At 41.0% G+C, this 22,561-nt stretch overlaps 1 protein-coding gene across 2 annotated transcripts in view; it reads right to left on the bottom strand.

Moving 5' to 3' along the window:
- cdh4 (cadherin 4, type 1, R-cadherin (retinal)) overlaps nt 1-22,561 on the bottom strand; it is a 234,093-nt gene that overhangs the window by 37,302 nt on the left and 174,230 nt on the right. For both annotated transcript variants that reach the window (XM_085455938.1, XM_085455939.1), the window contains exons 6-7: nt 14,429-14,584; nt 9,229-9,373 (exon numbers count right to left, since the gene is read on the bottom strand). In XM_085455938.1, the coding sequence (XP_085312064.1) occupies nt 9,229-9,373; nt 14,429-14,584 (301 nt within the window). The remainder of the gene's footprint in view (nt 1-9,228; nt 9,374-14,428; nt 14,585-22,561) is intronic.

Below are 22,561 nucleotides of genomic sequence, written 5' to 3'. Positions count from 1 at the left end.
GGTGTCTCCATTCCTGTAATTGGGTCTAGATGGCACCATCATTCCTGTGACACCGTGCATGGACGGGATAATTGTAGCCTCGATTTCTATTTCAAACTTCATTAATTTTCAAAGCAGGATTTGTCACGTCGAACAGCAAGGAAAAGAAGAGAGGCCGCAGAAAGACAGGAAAGAGGAAACAATGAGCGATATTCCACCGAGGGGCATCGGTATATAATCAGCCTCTGAAGTCTTCCACACAAGAACAGGACCAGAGAAATCACATGTTCACACATGAAGCTTTCATTTAGTCATATGATGATTGCTGGCTTTCAGAACCAAAAAAGGAAAGGCTATGGCTGAAAGGGTTAAACTCTGAGCCTGCTTAATTCCGATTTAATTTGAACACTAATACCAAATCCTAATTGCCTTCCTGCTAAAATCGTTGGACCTGAAAATTTGGTAGCAGGCGCATATATTGTTGGCCATTCCAATCACGTGACCAGAGATCACTGGTGAGGTCTATCTGCTGCCTAAACATTAATCAGTCCGAGTCAACAGCCGACTTCCAATTAGAGAGAAGACGGAGTTTAAAAAAAAAGAAAAGAAAAAGGGAAAAGGAGGATAGAGATGGACAGAAATAGCAGGACTGGCGAGGTGCACACAAAGACAGGCAGGAAAGGTGGAAACTGCAGGGCATAAAACGAAATAAAAGAGGAGCATAGTGGTGAGAGAGTTTGTAAAGACCACTAAAAGAAAAAAATAAAGGGGAAGTCGGGGAGCGAGAGGGCAGGGGATGGACGATACAAGAGGATAATAATTCTAATCAGTGGAGGGAAGATAGAGGTTTCGTTTCAGCAGCAAAGAGTGGCTGCTGTACAGTACAGTACGGGCAGTGCAGGCAGAGAGCCAGAAGGAGAAATAGAGGTTGAGAGGTAAGGAAGGTAAGAGAGAAGCCTTAAGCCTGGTGAATCTTGGCGGGAGTGATGAGCAGGGCTGGGAGTTTTCACACAAGAGCCTCTAATGGTGTCCACAACACTTTGAGGAAACGGGGAATTCAGTCCAACCATTTGAACCATTCAAAAATATTTTCTTTGTCACAGCACATCAGCCGTGTCTGCTGATCTATTCCTTTCGACTTTCATCCAGGACCACAAAGGCAGAAGCCTGTGCTCGAAGGACAGGCACCAAAGGCTGCTCATTATGCAGGCGAGCAAGAGAATAGCAAAGTGGAGGGAAGTTATTTCAGGCGTCCAGGGATCCAGCTGCAAAAACAGTCAGATTCATTCGCTGAATGCACACTGGTGAGATGTCAGTAAGAGTACTTTCAAAGCTTGGATAGCTCCAAAAGTGTCCTGGCTGAATCATGTGTACTAATAACGGCTGCATTAGCTGGCTCTCAAGAGGAGCACCACACTGATTTTACACATGGAGATCAGTTAACCTGTCATTGTGAGAACTACTTAACCCACAAAAACAGTTGCATATTTTTTTTCTCTCTTGCTTTTAGGTGCTAATTATTATTTTCTAATCGTTTACACCTGCCATCTCATCCTGTCACCATGTTTCCTGCTGGTGCTGTCACCTCCTGTGTCACTCTCCTCTCACACTCTACCAGAGCTTTAAGAAATTATGTCCTGTCATCATCTCCCTCACCATCAGGGATCGTGCAAGTCTTTAAATGCTGCACAAGGAATCAGGGAGCGAGACCGCGAGCCAAGATGAGGTCCTGCAAAAGAAAGCGAGGACACTACTTTTGTGGAAATCTTACATCAATGCCACACACCTCCACATGAGGCCAGAGACTGTATTTATATATTGCTTTCACTTTATTTCTTACTTTGTAGTGTACAAGGATACACAGATCACAGCTCAAAGCTATTGTGTGTGTGACAAATCTTACACAGGCACAGTTTATCCTTACGTAACAACAATGCAATTAGGAAGTTGAAAGAAATTATTACTTATCCACACATTAATTTGTTACATTACTATTAATAATAAGTCACAGTTATTCAACTTAATATCTAATGAGTAAAGAATTATTGCATTTTGTAGAGAGCTCTGTGGTTACTTGTACCAGTCACTGTGACAGGTGATCCGGCTGTGCAGCATGACATTAATAAGCGATGTCATTTAAGATCAGCAGTATGGAAACAAAGAATTTCTCATCTGGCAGTGTTATCGCTTCTCTTTGCATCTCCTTCTTGCACCTCTCTCTCATCCTTGCTGGGATTAGCTAAAACGCGAGGAAGAGATGCAAGTGAGTAAAGAGAGGAGATGTGTTAGCGTACTGAAAAGGGCCCTTTACGTTCCCCTCGCTCGGTGCCAGTCTCAGTACCTTTGTGTCAAGTGTTTCAGCCTTGTGTTCTCCAGGAGGTAATTTGACCTAGTTACTAGTGGGTTTTTTTGACTCTGCCTTTTCCCATTGTGTGCGTCTGTGTGTGTGTTTTTGCATACCTTCCTGCCAGATATCTGGACTGATTTGTATGTACTGAGCCTCTGCTTCAAGTTAAAATGTTTCGATTCAATCGGGCTTGTGTTACAGTTCTTGGCACGAGTGTAAGAGAGCCAGCACTTTCTCAGCTTGATCCATTCTGGTTAAAGGTCAAGTAGTCTTTGACAAAGCGTTATAAGAGCTGCTGCTCACACGTCATTAATCTTTACAAACTGCAATACATTTCATTACAAGTCAAAATAAACAAAGCCGTAATTTAAAAACTGAAAGCACCTCTTGTGACTCTGAAGGCTTTTTATTCACTGCAAACACACATAAGAGATGGTTTATGGGTAACAGATTGCAGATGCATGCACGCCCTGAATGTCAGAGAGCTGTGCGGTCGATTAAATTACAGCGGAGATTTTGACTTGAAAGAGAAAAGACCAACAATATGTTTAAGAATCTGCTTTAGGCTCAGGAGCATCACACTATTTGAAGCCAGCGGCCATCCCACCTGGTTGGAAAACATAACATATCAGAGAAGCAGCCGAAAGCTGACGGCTGCAATATTACAAAAGAACACCAAGGAAATTTGAGGTTTTAGGAGAATGTTTATTAGTCTGGCTGAGAGGCTGAAACATGTTTCTTGTGTTCAAGTACAAAATGATTTTAGAAGAATTTTTTTTACCCATAGCTAGTTTCTGAAGTTAAAATTGAATCTCTACTACACATTCCTGCCCTGTAAGAACAAACTGGTAAAACAAATAAAACGCTATGTGACACAAACTGTCCTTTTTTTTTAAGGTGGAAGTGCTAACCGCAGGACCTCTGTGTCAATAAAAATTCACGTGACCCTGATGTATTCTCTGGAGTGGCACTGTAAACCTCCGCCTGTTGCCAGTAGGGAACACAGTGTGATACACACCCCAAACTTGACTGAAACACCACTGAGCCCCAGCACTGTTATTTACCTCCATCACCACATCTCCCTGCTCCTATGCCAGTTTCTAATCATCCCCCACCCAGATACAGAGATTTAAGAGGGAAGTTCTCTTAAATCTCGTTGGGGGGGAATCCAGCCCCCCCCATCCCCTCCCTCACGGGAGGGTAAATCGACTGTGAGAGAAGGCACTCTGCTGCTGGTTTTTGATGTTCCTCTCTCATTTCAGTAGTCCTTTTTGAGAAAGAGGGTCCATAAAAGGGAACAACTTGCTGTCAGAGTCAGGGAGACGGGGGAGGGACGCAGAAGGACAGAACATCACAGGGCAGATGTTCTGAGTATGCCGCAGCCTCAGAACACAAGAGCTTTCTGAAGAAGTCACGCCATCATGACAAATCTTTATCTGAGCCCACTTAACACGATGTAAGGACTGTCTCATGCTGCAGTCTCAGAGATTTTCTGGAGTGTAAGGCCATTCTAGTGTCCTTTTTTGATGACACTGGCGTTTGATATGTATGTTGTTGTTTTTTCAATATGCATGTCAGCCTGAGCTTATAGGCGTTTAGCCACAGGAGGCTTGCAGGGATTTCTTTTATTGTATTCTGCATGAGGAGTAGCAGGTTCACCAAGCTTTACTCGATGCCTTTATATTCAGACTCAGCTCTATCCATTCCTTGCTGACATAAGCTGAATATGGAGCACTGCATGAGTAGACTTGATTACCTGCAAAAAATTAATTCCAATACTCACAGGTTTGTTGGGGCTGAGCAAGGTCCTGGTGACAGAAAGTGTCAGTTGTGTGGATTTCAGAGCTGATCCTGCCTGGTTGTGCGATCAGATCTCTACCTAACAGTAACATCTGGTGACGGCGATAAGGGCGGTTCCCTGTAGGACTTCCTCTTTGATGGCTTTCGCACAGTGCTAGCTATGAGGGTGTGTTGTAATGCTTCAGAGAACCTCTGATAGCTGCATCTGTCGATGCTGAAAGTGATACACCCGGCGCTTGATGCATTCAGGTGAATTTTTTGCATTTTAGGGGTGGCGTTACAAAACCATTTGAACTGCCTCATACATTTTCTATTGTGCATACTGAAGACGAAAGGCACACTTATAGACAGTTTAACCTAAGCTGTTTAAAGAATTTACGCTGAAAACCCAACTGTTATGAGGCCAAAGCATTGAAAGACTCAGCTGTGGAGACATCTGTCATTATGGTGATACAAACTAACTCTCCTTCAGAGCATCAACATGAGAGAAAATATGCCTGCAGGTTCTTAAATTACAGACAAACTTCAGCTTGACTCTGGACACAAAGTTGAGTGTGCTGTCAAGTTTTAACCCTGTAATGCCAAGTGTATCATATTTGATACATAGTTACCAACCTCTACATCATCACTGTACGATATTTTTAACCATAACCACCTCATATCTTTTTAATTTGTTTAAGATAAGCCAATTTTCTGGCATTTATTTCATAGTTCAGGCTTTTTAGTCTTAACCTGTCACATAAAAACTTACATCATTTCTTTTTGGTGTGGCAATATTGTTTTGAAATATGAGCATAACTTTTCTGCACTTGTGGAAAAATGTGTTGGAATTCTTTTAATTCTTTTTAAATGTGCTGTGTGCACTGGGAGACTGAGATCGAGGCATACTGAGAGATACTGTGTACAGCAGCACTGCTGCCCAGAGCAGCACCTGTCAGCTGCTGTGTTGTGACAGGCTTCACTCCACCTGTTGCCAGCATGGAAAGATAGTGTGTCACTCTGGGCAACACCTGAGAGATTTCACGGTCTTTTTTTTTGTTAATCACTGAAAATGTCAGTTTATGTAAAAGTGCATCTCCTCATGATATAATCCACCGGCAAGCAAGAAGAAGTGCCACAAATAATGAAGACAGGTCAAACAGGTGGGACGAGGTGAGAAAACGAAAAAAGGGAAAAATCCAGTGCAAATACACTATTGCTAAACTCACAGCACCTTCTATTTGTATTGGAGATTTAAGTTATTTTATCAAATGTATGTATTTTAATTTGTTGCCTTAAGATTTCGTGATTTAAAGTATTAGTGATTCCAGTGGGTACAAAAAAAATCCCCAAAAAGATTTGAGTCAAACTCAGGATATATATTTCAAAAGCACTTGACTGCACATTCAACTGTCTGCCAGGTTCGCTAATTAGAAATAGTGGGTATAAAAACTAACTTCAGCAAAGCTCTGCAGCACTTAACTGGAATCCTAGACTGGATCTATTAATAGGCTGTAAAAGATTTAACTGGCTGAGGATGTATTAAACGCTTAAATGGACCAGAAAAGTATAAAAGTATGTCTCGAACCTCTGCTGAAGATAAATCGTTGTTTTCTTCGACTAAACATGCATTTACACCAACACGCGGTCTATTTTTCTAATTAAAATTCATCAAATTTCAGACGAATGACTGTACAAAAGAAAACAAAAAGGGGCCGTGCTCCTCCACGTGAAATATGACTGTTTTTTAAACAACAAACACACAGCCCATCTTGTCACCTAACAGTGTGTGCTCCGCAAACAAGTGTTACTTGGCAGTGATTGCTTAATGAAGGGCAGAGCAATTATATTGTACAGAGTGTAACGTTTTTGTTGTTAATTGGTATCACAGATTTTGCCCGGCTTAATGCAATATTGAATTCAAACACTTTTTGTCATTGCAGTCTTTCATTTGAAACTACACAGAGAGAATCAGAGTGAAAAACAAAGAAAGTAGCTTTTGGAATGTCTGGTTACCCTCGCTAATTAGGAGCTCTGTATATAGACCCACGCTCCACTGAGGAGTAACCAGCGTTCACGTGCACGTGCACACACACACACACAGTCCAACAAATACACATGCGCAACATGCGTTCCTATATTGTTTACAAATCCCCCTGAGATTAAACTTGCAGCAGAACAATATCTGAACGCTGTGAAGACAAACACGGGTCCTCGGGGTCTGATTGTTAAAACAGGAGTTCTTCCAGTCGAGACATTGTGCATTCTGCTCTTGTCTCTGGCTTCGCACTGACCGCAACTCTGTTCCCTGATTCTGAGAGAAGCTCTACATCTCTCCATGCTCTGCAGAATCTGATAATGATGCATCCAGCCAAGATGCTGTAACATAAATATCTCGCCGACGTGCCCTTGTCTAAACCAACGAGAAAAAGCCAAGAGTCACGGTGAAACATTGATCTTATAAGCTAATGTAAAAAGGGCCCATAAACAACAAATTTTTTTGCAAGTCTCAGTAATAATTAATGTAAATATGGCTACCGCACAGCTTCCAATGAACTGCTACATTAGTTATCTTGAGAAGAGCACAGTATGATGACAAAAAGGGCCGTGGAGTCATGATTTTCCATGCAGTGATTGAGATTGCTGTATTAAGTGGGTATTAAGTAATTACAGACTTGTGTTCGCAGGTATTTTATAGCCCCTACAGCACCTATACCCCTCACCCAGCCCCAGTCACCAAGTCAAACAATAAGAATTTGTGAAGCTGCCCCATCCTTTGACAAAATAGGGTTATTAGTTATACAGTTATTAGCGCTACAGGTAGTTTTTGTATTTGTTATACTGTGTCTGAAGGCCTGAAGGCAGCCTTTTCAGATCAGCACATTAACTAGATTAGTTCAGTGAAATAAAGCTGTTGACTTAAAACTACTTAACCAGAGTTCAGTCGAGTTCCCAGACTCTCCCCCTAAAAACAGATTGTATGTATAACACATCGGTATTAGGGGTGCACAGTTATGATATGATGGTATGCAAGAAAAAGATGCTAGCAGCTAGTGATGTGAGACAGGAGCATCGCTTGAATGCTCCGTATGACAGGAACAGTAAACAGTGGATGGAAATCACTGACGTGGTTGCAGGTAAAGGAGGGCTTTAAGCAGCTGGTTAAAAAACTCGACCTGACATCTCAAGCAAAAAATACTTTATGTCCACTTTTCAGTTTCAGTTTTATTATGTGACAATTTTATTGTGCCGAGACGTTACGACGTGAAGTTACTTTAGTTATTGTTATTGTTCACGTGTTCAGCAGTTATGTTATAGTTTTGCTTAAATTTTCCAGGGAATACACAACCTTGGCTATTTTTGTGCTTGCATTTGACTTATGCTGCGTCATTGCTATTGCACTATAATGCTGCTGATGGTACTTTGCAGTAATGCACTCATACTGTGTATTAGGTAGTCTGTCATCAAAGCTGCAGTCTTGAAATGTTCAGTATTTCACAAATATCATTACTGTGAATTTTTGTGAAATATGATGATATCATTTTTTAGGTTATATCGCCCACCTCTACCATCCAGCTACTGTTTGCGCTGCAGTACTCTAGCTAAACTTGGATTGCTTCCTGGAAGTGCAGGTCTGACCATTTGTGCCATTGACTGGATCGTCTCCAATGTGTCAGGCAGTGACTCTGGAAATTGTATTTCATCTTTAGGAAAAGGATGAAGCTGGAGGGAGCCGCATCATGTAAGCAGGGTAGGTGAATTCTGAAGGTGAAGACTTTGAAGGTGAAGGCAGGATATTTAAATCTTGTTTTCTGTTTTTGTAACAAACATTTTGCACTCACACCTTGCACTGTTGAAGCAGACAAATAAAACCTTTTCTTTTTTTCATTTTCTCTAATCACAACTGTGAGTGTAATAACAAGTAAGTCTAAATGCAGAGCCGAGTACGCTACTCTTTTTGTCATGTTTTCTAACATTGAGCTGTTTGTATTGTTGGGGAGATGTTAGTTGACACTGATTTGATTCTTAATATCTCTAAGGAGTATTTTCTTATGATTTCTAAACAGATTTACCAACATGATGATGACATATATTTCTTGTAAGTCGCTGAACTCAAAACGATGTACATTATATCTGTGTATTCTGGGCTCTGGGGAGGCCAATCCATGTTGTGTGTTTTTCTATCCAGGTATGCTTTTACTGCATTGGCAGTATGTTTGAGATAATTTTCATGATGAAAATTGAAGCTATTGCCAATCAAATGCTTTCCAGATGGTATTGCATGGTTGCTCAAAATATGACTGTACTTTTCTGTGTTCATAAATCCATCAATTTGGACAAGATCTCCATTGTAATGAATAAATCTTCTTTTTTTTGGTACTGGTACTGGTTTTATATTGTTGTATTTATCCGTGACACCTTAAAGGCTGGTCCGTAAAAATATTGTCGGACATAAACCACTCCGTGGTGCAAAAAAGATGGGGACCGCTGGTGTAAGGTGTTTTTTTTAGGACTTGACCTTCAGATACTGTTCATCTGACAGTTTTTAGGCCTGACACTTCTTCGTTTGTCCTCCACTTGCCCAGTTTCCTCAAATCATTTACAGACACGCCATTACCAGTTCAGAGTATCCCAGATTATTAGCTATTACCTCTTTGGGAAATACTTTGCAAAACTAATATTTCATGTTAAACTGTGCTGTCTTTGGCATACCTAAATCTATCCTTTCATATATTTAACTAAAGAAAATGGGACAAATTAAGCTAAAATGCCTGAAGGTAACAATTTAAAATTGGTTCTTTGCTGAGTCGCTAGATATGTGTATAGACAGCACAGGTTCATTCCTTGAGTTAGGTGACTTTTTATGCTAGAAAAATGTATATGGCAGTTTAAAATGACCTAATAAACAAACAAACAAGCAGAAAAATCCAGTGAAAATGGTCAGGTACAAGGACTGTCTAAAGAAAAAATGTGACCTTCAAAAAGTCTGGAGAACTAATGCTTAAAAAATGAGTTGCTCAAGACTGCAGACAACTTTTTGTACATTATGGCTGAATAATCTACATTTTCACATTAGACTGTATTAGATTCATGATCTCATCACAAGTAGAAATAATTGGTACCTGGTTTGGATCCTTCTGCCACAGAGCCGTTATACACCTGGTTTTGAAACTCGGGTCTGTTGTCATTCATGTCGATCACATAGATGTACAGGTCGATCGGGTTCTCCACCTGGTTCCCGTTCATGTCCACTGCATGTGCACGCAGCTATAAAAAGGCCCAAGTGAAAGAAAAAAATGATATCATTAGCATTCAGTACAGCATTTAAGGTTGTATGAATATTCCATATATAGCTCAACTAAGTCTGATAACGAGGCATCGGATTGATGCATAAGACACTCTGCAAAGATTCTGCAGAAAGGAAAAACCTCAGTACCAACAGCTTCCTCGACTTTGTTAATTGGCATCTTCATATAATCTGCAAATATTCTTTTTCATGTCTGCCAACAGGGCATGAGTATCCTGTTGGTACCTTGGCACGGACCACAACAGCACAGACAGGGGCAAAGCAGTGAAATGTTCCAAACACACAAACAACACCTATTTTGTTGTTAGCACAGCCAGAGGCCTGAAAAATATCAGAGAGGTGTTGCTGCTCAAGCTGTGGTTTCTTTTTGTTCAGGGAGAATGTTTGTCTCAGTTTGTTCTGACAAAGCCATCCATTTGGATGGATGTCTCCGTCTGATGAGCTGTTCCTTGACAATTCACAGTGTGAGAAGAGAGAAAGAGAGAGGAGAGAGGGAAAGAAAGAAGGGGCGGGGAAAAAAAACGGCGAATGAGATGGGACGAAGAGAAGAGAAGAGTGAATGAGTCCTGTGGAAGCAAATGAGAGATGAAAATACAAAGAGGCAGTGCGGAGGTGTGGGGGCTTGAACAGGCAAGACTGACAAAAGCAATCATCATCTGCAGTGGAATGTCTTAATCTCCACCACTGCTCTTACACACCCTCTTCTCCCCACCAGTCCCCTCTAATGATATCTAATATAACGCAAAGCTTTGTAATAGCCCTGGAACCAAACTGGCACTGTTCACCGTGACTTACATTACTCTCATTCAATTGCATACACATTCGTATCCTCTGCAGAAATGTTAATCAATCACAGCTTGGCTTGTTAAATGGAGAAGGGCTCTCATTCTGGCTAAAACAGACACGCTGGCAGCAAAATATTTTGTCTGCACACAGTCGAGGAGGGTCTTCCTGTCAGCCTATTTACAGGAAACCGTGATGCATTGTGGGGCGACATGAAAGATTGAATGGCGGCACCTGCCTTTGCCAAAACACCACCGATCATGTCGGCTTTTGTGCCTGTCTGTCAAGGATTCATCGAACCCTAGCCGAACTGCTTGAGCATTCCAAACACCAATTCAGACACATGTTTAGACACATTAACACGGACGCCGACGAGCAGGAAGATTACACACTGGGGAGGCGTGCACAGCCAATCAAAAGAGCCCTCTTTAGCCACTTAATGATCCTCAAGATGCTAGTTTTCCATTGGCTGAAGCACAGCAAACAAACATGGAGAGGAGACCCAACAAACAAACAAGCCCAATCTGTTTTCTCAGCTGTGAACACTGCACAGTGTGAAAGTGTGACTGTGATATGTGCGACTGCGATATGTGTGGCTGCCTCAACTGCACTGGTGTGTATGTGCGACCGCTGTGTATTTTTGTCTTCGTGTCACACTGTGTTTTCGTTTGTGTGTGTTCTGTCCTTTCTGCTTGCAGATTTGTGCGTGTGTATATTCCTGCACATTTTCTTTTATTTCTATATGTGTCAGCGTTTATATATTCACATTTCTGCATGTGTCTTCCTGCGTATGTTCTCGGGAGTCTGTTTATGTGTCTCTGCGTTTGTGTGCTCAGTGGCGGGGTTGGAAATGTGATCACAGGGCCTGGATGAGTGTGCCTTGTGCAAACTGCAAATGTATGTGTGGAAAGCAACATCAGTATTCTGCAGCGTGAGCTTTAGGATGACTGGACCAACCACAGAGGAGAAATACAGTTTGTACTTTGCACCATTGGCTCCCTTAGCCAATGTATAGCTATACTAGCATGGTGCTTCAAGTGGAGTGTTTATTTTTCCTGCTAAGATTCTGAGGCCAAGGTTACCTTGTAGCTTTAAGAATCGTGTTACCAGCAGCCTGTCACAAAATCACATAATTTCTTCTCTTTAGTTCCTACACTATATGTACTCTATGTACAATATATGTATGTATACATGAGTAAATAAACTGTATATACTCACTGAGAATAGTGCTACATTTCAGCTAGCAACAGTCCGCCATGATAAAGACTCATGTAGTGATTAATGACTTCTGGCCAATGCTCATGTTGAGAGTTAATTAGTAATTAACTTTGCAACACTCATGCCTCAGTCCAATGTATGAGGCGTGAGCGTTGCAAGGAAAAACTTAGATCTTCATCTCATAACATGTAAAATTAATATTGTGAAGCGCTATTCTTATCTCGCCAAAAGAAATAACCAGTAGGCTGTTCAGAGGTGATTTATTTTCAAGTCATCTAAACCAAATCCATTGCATTAACTTAAAATTAAGAAGCGCTCACTTAATTAGGCATGGAATATTAAGCTCATGAGTTATCCTTTACAGATGTGTCATACATAACCTCACATGAACATGAAGATCAAGATATTGTTGGAATTTTTTCTGTCTCACATGCTGCATGGAACAGCAGATAGTGTAGATGAAATATTCAGTTTGGATTTGGTCAGCTTGCTGCATGAGTGGCTCTTACAGGAAGCAGGGCACAGAGCAGCTACCCAATTGCTGTATATTTAGCGGGCAGTTACCTGTGCTAGTTCCATAATGTTGCTATGCCCATGTTGGCAAACTCTACACAGACACTCTGTATTAGGGAGCTGGCAAAGAGTGTTTAATGTTCGCTTGACTGTGTTGGATCTTCGCGTGCTCACATGACACGTAGTTAGATAAGCATTTACACTATTTTAATTATACCTCGTTCACAATAACACTTATAACTTATGATTTCAGTTGTAGTTTAGCTTAGACTTACTTTTTGGAGGCCATGGGTTTAAGACAACCTAGCTTAGAAGATAAAGTCTAATGAATCTGAATATCTTTTGATTTTTTAAAGTCGAGTTCCAGCAGTTGGTCAAAGTTTAAACTTATTTACTGAGACATCTTAACATGCTTTAGAAGGAATGGCATAAAAAACGTGGCCAGCTCGTTGATTTAACTCCAAATGCTTGCAAAACTAATTACATTACCATTAGTGTCTATTTTTAAAGCCATTTAGTACACGTTAACATCATGGCGTCACAACATAAACATGTTAGTATTGCCATTTCAAGCCTCACAGCGCTGTTATTGTAGCTGAATGCAATATCAATATAAATACAGTAATAAGCATAATGGTTCCAGAAAATTACTTGTATTTGAGGCCAGTTGAAAAAATGCTGTATACCAGCTGTCCATGACCGGATCTTTTAGATTATAACCCTTCCTGTATGCTTCAGTGCATGCATTCATGCAACAAAAGATGGAAAAAGAAAAAAAAGCACATTTGGGGTTTTTTTTTTCTTCTTGCAATTCTCCTTGTGCCCTGCTTCATCACAGTAGGTCTGTATTACAAAACTGAAGCTCAGGCTAACACCCACTCTCCTCACCTCACAGATCACTTCCCCCTGGTGCTAGTCAAAAACAGCAGCCTTGTCTCTCTTTTCTCTTGAACCCAAAACTAACAAGCAAAGTTTGGCCTATGAGGGCACACAGTAGTGGTGGGAACTTCCTATCAAGTTAAAAGGAGGAAAGTCATGGACTAAATTTCCCGTGGGTCGATCACTAGCTACATTCTCCTGCAGTAAATCATACATCACATCACAAGCAGCATGGGTCCACGGTGTCTAAATAGGAGGTTCATTCAACTTGAAGTGCTCTCAACCATACATGCTGTTTTCACTACAGGTTGTGTCAAATAAGAACTGTTTACTGAGCCGCTGTCCTTTCCCAGGGACCAATAACCTGCCTGCTTTATTGATCCCAATTTGCTGGTTGAGAGTACGAGCAGGTATGGAGAGACAACAATCACATACACAGTCAGCAGTGACCAGAGTCTGAATGCAGCAAGTGAGGGAACAAGAGGATCATCTGCATGAGAAAAGCAAGACAAACTAATCAAGAAGACAATCACATAGAGCTTTGTGGAATTTACCAATGCATATCTATGTGCATGCCTGTGTGTATACATTCAAAGTTTGTACTGTTGGCATAATGCTGAGTGTATGCAATGAAGGCACCCCCTCCCCTCTTTCCTGAAGAGACAGGAGCATGCTTTTGAATTAGCTCTATCGGCGGCTCAGCCATCCATCACTCTGACAGGCGCGCAGGAGTTGTGACTCTGACACCGGCATTCACCTCAAGTGGAGGTGTTAGTCTTTGCTGAGATAAATTGAAACCTGTAATGTGGGTATATGAACCAATGGCCTAGCATTAGCACAAGCCTCATGTGGCCCTGCATATTTAATTCACACATATGAAAAGCTGTTTAACCCGAGGTTCCAGAGAGACCAATCATCTGGTTTTCTCTGTGTGCATATGTGTGCGTGAGTGTGGTAGGGAATCACTAGGCCACATGTAGGCTAACTATACAGCTGTCAGCCTGCCCCAATGAGCAGCGCAGCTGCTCAGAGTGCATGAGGTAAGTTTGCAACAATGTGTGGGATTGAAGTGCAAAAAGGAAAGTGGGACACAGACAGAAAGTAAGAGAGGTGGAAAAGAAGACCTGAGCCCACTAACGGTAAATCAGCTATCAATCAGCATGCCATACACAGAAACGCACACATATACCAGCTCATACACACATATGCCAAGCTTGTTAGCTCTGATGGCACAAACGTGCACAACAATTTACCTGCACATCACTTTGCATTTGTGTGTTCAAATCCTCCTACTCTGCACTGCTAAACCCAAATCCATATGGCAGTTTCCGCGGCAGTGGGTTTTGTCAAACCAGTCTTCATTTCATAGCTGATTTCGGCTTCAATTAACTCCTGGAGCGGCTGATGTGAAGGTACTGTACATCAGAGCAGTGATTGCTCTGAATGCACCCTGACTTGTCATTTAGTTTTGGCAGACGACATTACTTGTTAAAAGGAAAGGTAGATGGGGAAGAGATGGGCCCCGGCACATTTCCTCAGGGATAATTGGGAGATAATGAGACAGACATAACTGGAGCTAGAGAGAAAACAAAAACAGGCGAGTAGAGACATTTCTTTCTTACATGGAAGGAAGCTCTTTCTTCTCTGTCCAGAGGTTGGGTGACAAACATGTTGCCGTTGATGGGATCTATGTTGTAGATACCACTCGGGGGCTGATCAGCGCCTGCTCCGGTGATGCTGTAGCGGATGCCCACATCCTTATCCTGATCGGAGCGGATCTGAGGACAGAGCCAGAGAAGCAAGTTGAACAGAGAGGAAAATCTTTTTTTTTCTTTAGTCCTTTCAAGCTTTGCCTGCAATTGCAACAAAAAGTACAAAATGTTCAGAGCAGAACAGTATGTGACATAAATTGTCAAAAACACACTATGACCTTAAACTAAAAGTTTGTGAGAAAACTAACAGTATGTGGAATGTTTGATAGATACATTGATGATAACATTTTCACAGAAAACTCTCTTTTGTGTCTTTGAACCTACAGCCCAGAGGTGAAAATGGAAGATTGAACAATGTGCACTGAGGGGAAATAGATGTACTGCCAGCAGATTTTTGTCCGATCTTTGATTTTCTTTACTTTTATGGCAGATTTTATGGCATGTGTCTGAATTATGGCAGAAGCCTTGAAAAAAAGAATCAACATGACTTCATGTCCAACAATGACAGCATTTCTGATGGAGACTTTCCTGGACTGTGAAACTGATTAATGACTTCATTTTACATTTCTTCTCATTTCAGCTTTTACACATTTAGTCACAGGCAAAGAAAAAAGACGTAGCATGACACCACTTCCTGTGAGATAGTATCTCTAGCACTGAAAAGCTACACCACTGGTACTCCATTTTTCTCTGAGCTTGAATTTTGCTTTTTATTAGCTGTTTTAGGTTAAACAAAACAAAAAAACAGACTTTTTTTCTCCACTTTTTCACTATCCGGATATCAACACTGGAAATCCCGAGAACTGACCACCGCCCCCAGAGGCCTAGCCATCAAAAGATTCCCGATGGGTCCCCAGACTCCACCATACTGACTGCAGCTGGTAATGGTAGATTGCTGCAAGCGATCTCCCAGGAAGCAGAACGAGGTCTACCATTGCCAGCAGCAAACCAAGACTGTGGCTTTTCTGTGCATCTGCAGGACAAGTCTCACAGATAAATGATGAATAACCTCAAGAACCAGATCAACAGCAATCCGGCCAGTTTGGGCCTGGACTAGCAAACTTTATAAAAATAAAATATTTACACATATCCCCTATAACTCTGTAATCATACTACACCTTTCTCTCTTGTTGTATGTTTGCAGTTACACCTTCCAGTAGCATGGACAGGCTTGGCTGTCTGTGGACAAATACTTACAGATACTAACCCTAAAGTACAGTTAAATACTACTTATATAGCTAATTCATACCTTTTATTTGAAAGGGGCATTTCTATCAGGGATGGACATTTGAGAGCTCATGTTAACAAAAGATGTTAAAAAACAGCCCACTTGGCTTTCACTTGATTACTGGTGTGTCTCTGTAGTGTAGAGGCTTCCACATTTACTAAACAAGCAACAGATCCCTTGTTCAAGACCGGGAGGAGACCCAAACGCCTCAGAGCGACCTGTCAGGAACTACATCTGGTGTGAAAACTTGTCAAATCCCACACATTGTGCTACCTGCTGTGGTGAATAAGGGAGCAGGAGGAAGAAGCTTGTTTCCATTTAATTGCTGCACATTACAACAAAAATCAGCTAGTAATCATAAAGAATTACCACTGGTGATGTTTATGAAATGACATCCTTTCCAGCCAATTTCTCAGTATTTTTTAAAATAACTTCATGGGAGTAAAGTGGTTAAACTAAATAAGAACTCACAACAAAAAAACCCAAACTGTTATTAATGTGAAACATAGCAAAATGATGTTTTTTGGGGTTTTTTAAAAAAGATTTTTGTATGTTTGCAGTTGTTGTCATGTTGTACAATAACTTTCAGCTACTGGATGCCTGCTTGGTAGTACTGGGTGAGAGATAAGAGGCTAAACATCTTGATTGTCTCAAAGCAGTGCAAACGACTGATTACAATAGTCAATAACTAGCTCACCTTGACTTTTCCCTGGGATTTTACAAGGATTAAGGGTGGGCTTAAGTTAAGTGGCCACACTGCTGATTATAGGTTGCAAAGCTACAACTGACAATACTGATTAAAAGTGTTTAACAATTAATTAACCATTTTGTTCATTAAATTCCTGAAAGTATTACAAAAGGCCCAATAATTTGTTCTTCTAATTTAATCTATTATATACGATTGTGATAAGTTTGCATATGCAAGTTTTACTGTAGACAAACAGAGAAAAACGGAAAATCATTAACTGTAGTGGAAAAAAGCTGCAATGCTTTATTCCAATAATATATATTAAAAGAGTAGAACAGAGGAAAAAGTACAAATACTTCCAAAAATGTCAGCAGTGCAAGAGAGTGCAGTGCGTATGTGTTTAAGGTGACGCAGGCTTTGAGTGACCGTAGTGAGACTTTAGTGAGTGTAGAAGGAAGAGGGTTTATGGGAGGCGGAGCGAGAGAATCAATCAATAATCGGGATAGCTGCCAATTAAATTCGGTGCTGGTGTTTTAGCTCTGCAGCGGTAATCAAATAATCTTTCCTCCGACTTCAAACTCACGTTCTAAACACAACGCCGGGTTTCCTGGTTTTTTTTCTACTTTATTGGGACTGAACCATCACTATGGTTACAAGTCAGAGGGAATAATGGAGAAATGAAGAAAAGGGAAGTCTTGACTCTTTTTTCTCTATATCTTTCTCTTCCCCCTCCTATGCAATTTTCCTGGTCTGTGGGGCTGCAGATCATGCATGAAAATGAAATTACTTCATCCGTTCAGTGGTGACGGTGGCTGCTGCATAAAACATTTCTCTGTTTGAACATGATACCCTCTCTCTTAATTTCGAACGTGGTGCTCCCACACCCACGGTGCAGCGCTCCTCTGTAGCTTTCACAATTTTCATTTCCTGAGCTCGCTTCACACAGGATCCATTTGTGGATGCTGCAGGTTCAGGTGTAATGTACAATATTGTAAAAGTTCTATCAATCTGTGCACTTAGGCGGTTCCATTTGGCATTTAATCACTGGAGCACGAAGATACTGTAGGACTAATTGCATTTATTATTCACAACACCCACTATCTGCCAATCAAAGCAGGATGAAATTATGGCATAAACAATAACATAATTTGATCATTCACCCTCATCATCAGTGTCATTTGTTTGGATAACAGACAGATAATGTGGAACAGATCAGACGCATTATGCATTTCAGTAATGAGAACGTGCCTGTGAAATCTTCTGTCTTATCTGTGAAGGAGACAAACACGTTAAGGGCTCTGTGCTCAAAACCAGAAGAAATACACACACGCGCAAACAACAAACATCTGCTCAAGCTGCAGGGACAGCCAGAAAGAAGAAGAAGAAGAAGATGAAGAAAAAGAAAAATTTACCACCCCGAATCGGCTTTTTCTTCTTTTTTTTTAGCATAGACATTTCCTGGGTGGATAAGAAGCAGCTTGTAGTCATGTATGTGAGTTTAGTGACGTGTTTGACAGGTAAGAGATTCTCTCTGTGTGCACCAATGCGTGGATCAAAAGGACCAGCTCAGTTCAATAATTCACAAGGCCGTCATGAGGGAATCATGAAATTTTCACCTGCCACGGGTATGCGAGTCTGCATGCGGACTTGTGCACGTTTACTTACCGACAGTGTGTGTTTGCGAGCAATCTGTTTCTTCGGCGGAACTTCAAAGCTCAGAGAGTGCAGTTAGCAATTCAGTATAATAGCCCCAAGAGGAGACAAAGGAACTCTTACACATCATGCGGCCTTTTGCTCTTATGCCTTCTTAAAATTCCACATCAAGGCCACATGAGACCAGATGTCATATTTGTTGGTGTCTCTTAATGAAGAGTCTTTATATCAATAAATTGAATAAATGAAGAAGCGCGGTTTCTCGGTGCCCCGGGAATCCCATGAGTGACAACTGCTCAATTGAGCCATTTGAATAGAATGCTAATGATGAAAGCAGGGATTTCTGTCCTCCTCTTGCTTTCTCGCTCAGTGTCTATCTATCCCCATCTTTAATTCTCCTTGTTATTTCAGTTCCTCCTAGTAGATCGAATGGCTACTAATCACACTTAAAATAGCAGGGAGAGGCAGATGCAAGGGACTTAACTGGTTGTCTGTCTCAGTCAGATCAGAACAGACATCAGATAAGTGACCTATTTGTAGCTCTCTGAGAGTGATTTCCTTGATTACTGACAACTGCTAGGATCCTGGGAGACAAGCTATCAGCGTGAGAAGAAAGATGGAGAGGGATGGAGGCAGAGAGACACAGAGAGCGAAAGCAATGGGAGTTGGAGAAAATTAGATGAAGAATTAGTGTTCTGCTTAAACTCCTTGGGGTGACACAAGGCACGCAAACACATAGAAGAAAAGAAACGGAAAGGAATACATTTCCATTTATTTAGCATAGCGGCTGGCTGCCTAATTAGCGCACTGTGAAGTTTCAGTCTGTCCAAATCTCCTTTAATTGATCCAACCCTGTATGATCGCCCTATCTGCATAAGTAGTTTGATGCCGACATAAACAGGGACTAATTTGGTGTTTATTTGATGGCACTCTGTTTTTCATCTATTTACTCCGAGTCTAACTTATTTCTAGCAACGCTGCAAAATGAACACAGCCGGATTTTGCTGTACAAGGGACACGCACGTGTGCAGCTATTCTTCTCTTTCCCAGGAAACAACTATCCTTTAACCAGGAAGTCATTAGGACAGCGTGCCGCAGGCACCCATGGGATCATTAAGGGTTATGTGTGCCATGGGCTAATGTCACACAATAATGGGACTCTATGGTTTACACGCTTTGATGGCCTCTTTTATGTCTCATCCATGCTTTCAGGCCTGTGTTGTAATCCTTTGGTTTCACACATTCCAGGCTCACTCTATATTTTATTGCTCTGGGCTCAGTCACCTCGCTTTGCCTTCTGGGCACATTAAAGGGACCCCCACAGGTTAGGGAGGCTTAAAAAACACTCTCCTATTAATATACTGTTATTATGAGGACAATGGTGCGTGCTGTTTGCCACTAATGATCACTTTTTTAATTGAGCAAATGCTTGTCCAAAAAGCATACCCTGTACTCGTGCAAATATCCCACACAGACAGTGAACATACAGTGGGCGGTTAAATTAGTGCTACTCATCTTACCTCTGCTGTAGTGGTTTGGAAAGACCAAACCAGAATAAATTTGGAATCAATAAAGTTTTTTTTAATTTTAAAAATGACTGATTTAAGAAGAAACGCTAGAATAAATCAGCGCTAACAGTTCAAGCTTGCTCATCACTGCCTCCACATATCAGAGCTCATTCAAAATAACCAGTCGTTGCATTCTTACTTCTATCACATATATCTGAACGAATAGCAAATAATGTTCACGTGTAAACAAACCGGCATTCACAGGTACATAGGCAGCTTGCTTGGTCGGCTGCAGAGCTACTCCCCCAAATAAGCTTTAGTGCAATGAGCTACAACACAATAGCTAAGCCAGGTGACTAGTTATGTGTTTAGCACTGTCTAATTACATCCTCCAAGGAGGTTATGTTTTTGGTAGTGTTTGCATGCATATCATAACTCTGTCTGTAAACATGACAGCACTAGAGGTTTTCAATGACTTCTTTGTAGGGGTGTAGAGTGCAGCCATGTAAACAATCCATTATATTTTGGCATAGATGCAGCAAGATCTTCAAGTTCAACTTAATGATTTTGTTGAAAATTGACATAATGTCTTTAAAACTTATTATTGTAAATGGACTGGTTCTTTTCTAATCTCCTTGAGGGTTTCACTTCCCACAAATTACCTCATCTAGCATAGCACTTTTTTCCACGCCTAAATGCTTTTCTTTCTAGGATTCACACTGGAGAGCAACTTGGGGTTCAGTTTTTTGCCCACTCTGGTATGCAGAATGGATCAAACCACCAACCTTCCAATTAGAAGATGACCTGTGCTAAACTACAGCATCTTAATCTCATAGTACAAGCCTGGTGTGATCTGTCAACATATAGTTGACAAAATATCATGTCACATATGACCTTTGACCTCTCCTTCGAGGTCAACAGATGGATCTGAAGGTCTGAATAATGCTGACACACACATATATCTATATCTATGCATCTCTCTGTGTGTACACATATAAGGAATTACAGACTCTCTATTTCTTGCCTCTGTCTCTCTAAAATAAAAACTTACCATGACTCATAATTAATAAATTGATTCAGTGACAATAAGACTGAAAAACATCTAAATTTCCCTCTTGTGTTGGGCATCTGATGTTGCTGTATCTAGGTAACGATCAAATAAATTATGCAGCGTTGTTTTTCCCCCTTGAATCTTATTTTTGTGACTGCCTATGATTAGTTTCATCTCTTTTGTCTATGCTACAGCTGCGTCAAATTAATTTTTTATATTTAACTCTCTTATCTATGGGGCTTGCGCTCCAGTTCTCTCTCTTGATCCCTACCCAACGCAGACACATTTAATATTCTGTGCTTAGTGGTAAACATGTCAGTGTCGTCTATTTATAATGTTTGGTAGGAGTAAATGTCACCGATGCCACCAAAAGTCAAATATCAAAACACCTACTGCACAGCAGTTATTAGAGTTTGGTATAAAGTCTGTAAGTTTGAAGGATGGTTAATATGAAGTAGTTAAATGCAGGAAAAGCCAAAGTAATGACATTTCCATGCTGAGATGCATTATGGGGGGAGATGATGCCAACCACTCAGGGCACAGACATGAGCTGTCAAACACGGTTAAGACAACATCTGCCAAATATCAGGATTCCTTTAATAGAACCTACTTACTGTCTTCATGCCTCGTAGGTATATAGTGACAAGTCGTCGTTGCTTTTAGTCTCAGTTTGTAGCCAAAGTTGTACATAGGCACATATGTGCACACAGGGCATAACAATATAGTTTTGTCATCTATAACTGAAATAGTGTAGACTGGTGCTCTGTTTTAAGGAGCTGATGGATTCAGCATAAACGGGAATCAATCATAAGATTTTGAGCATTTTCAGCCAGGTTTTAAGAGATAATTAGATCTCATTTGTTCGCTGATGGTGTTGCTGCTTAGTTCACATTTCCCTGAAGTAGTAGTGTGAATATGTGGTGGGTTCAGCTGCAAGCTCATATGTCTCATTTGTATTTGGTTTACTGCGCCTTTTTACACTGCTGCCCATTGACTTGGGGAATTGCTGGCAAGCTATTTAATTTCTTTTAAAATATCCTTTCATTGGTTTCCCTTTCCCTTTTTTTACACTTTCATAGCAGATTCATTGCATGTGTGGCACCTCACTGAGTGGTTTTAAGGAAAGAAAATGACACTGCCACGCTGGAAAAGACAATTGATTTTCTTATCTTAAGCAGTCTGACTTTGGTGTCACCACTTGGGTTAAAGTATTCCGATCTGACAACAAACCTTTGCAGTCATAGGGGCGCGGGAATGGTTCCCAACCCGCGTTTCTGCGAACGGACGAATTGCTATGTTAAACGGCATTATCAAAAGCATCTGTGCATCTGAGAACTACACAGGCATCCTTGAAAATCGCTGTGTTTGATAATGTCTCATCTTTTCCTGCTGTTATACAGTATCTGTTTTCTCTTTGTTGAACATGAGGGAAATGGCAAAACTACATGCTTTTTAACTTCCTTTTAAATTTCAGTTTTGCATTGCTTTGATCCCTCCTGCTGTGTGCTTGTCACTCTTCAAAGCTGATGTACCCTGCTTTTGATGGGGAAGAGGAATTCAAATAGTGTGATAGGCCATCCACACAAACATCCAACAAAATGAAATAGGAGGGAATAAGAAAGTGAAGGATGAAAGAAATGGAAACATGGGCTGACAAAATGGAAACAAAATTTCCAATTAGAGAGAATGTAGGACCTCAAGTTTTTGCCAGCCTCCCAACTTTTCTTCCTGCGGAATACAATAACAGCCTTGCGCGTGCGAGAGTGGCGACAAATGGGGTAAAACCTGTCAGTTAAGTGTCGTCATGAGAAGGGAATGGTGCAGATGATTTTAAAAATAGTCACATAGGCGCCCTGTGAGTGGAAAGCTGCAGAGAGCTCAGGTTTAATATCTCTCAAGCGAGAGCCACTGACAG

The sequence above is a fragment of the Copadichromis virginalis genome, linkage group LG5, assembly GCF_057382275.1.
Source record: "Copadichromis virginalis isolate Kocher_CV1m ecotype Utaka linkage group LG5, C_Virginalis_male_GT1.1, whole genome shotgun sequence".
In the NCBI taxonomy this organism is placed as follows: domain Eukaryota; kingdom Metazoa; phylum Chordata; class Actinopteri; order Cichliformes; family Cichlidae; genus Copadichromis; species Copadichromis virginalis.
Note: the sequence above shows the minus strand (reverse complement) of the source record. Positions and strands in the feature narration are given on the sequence as shown.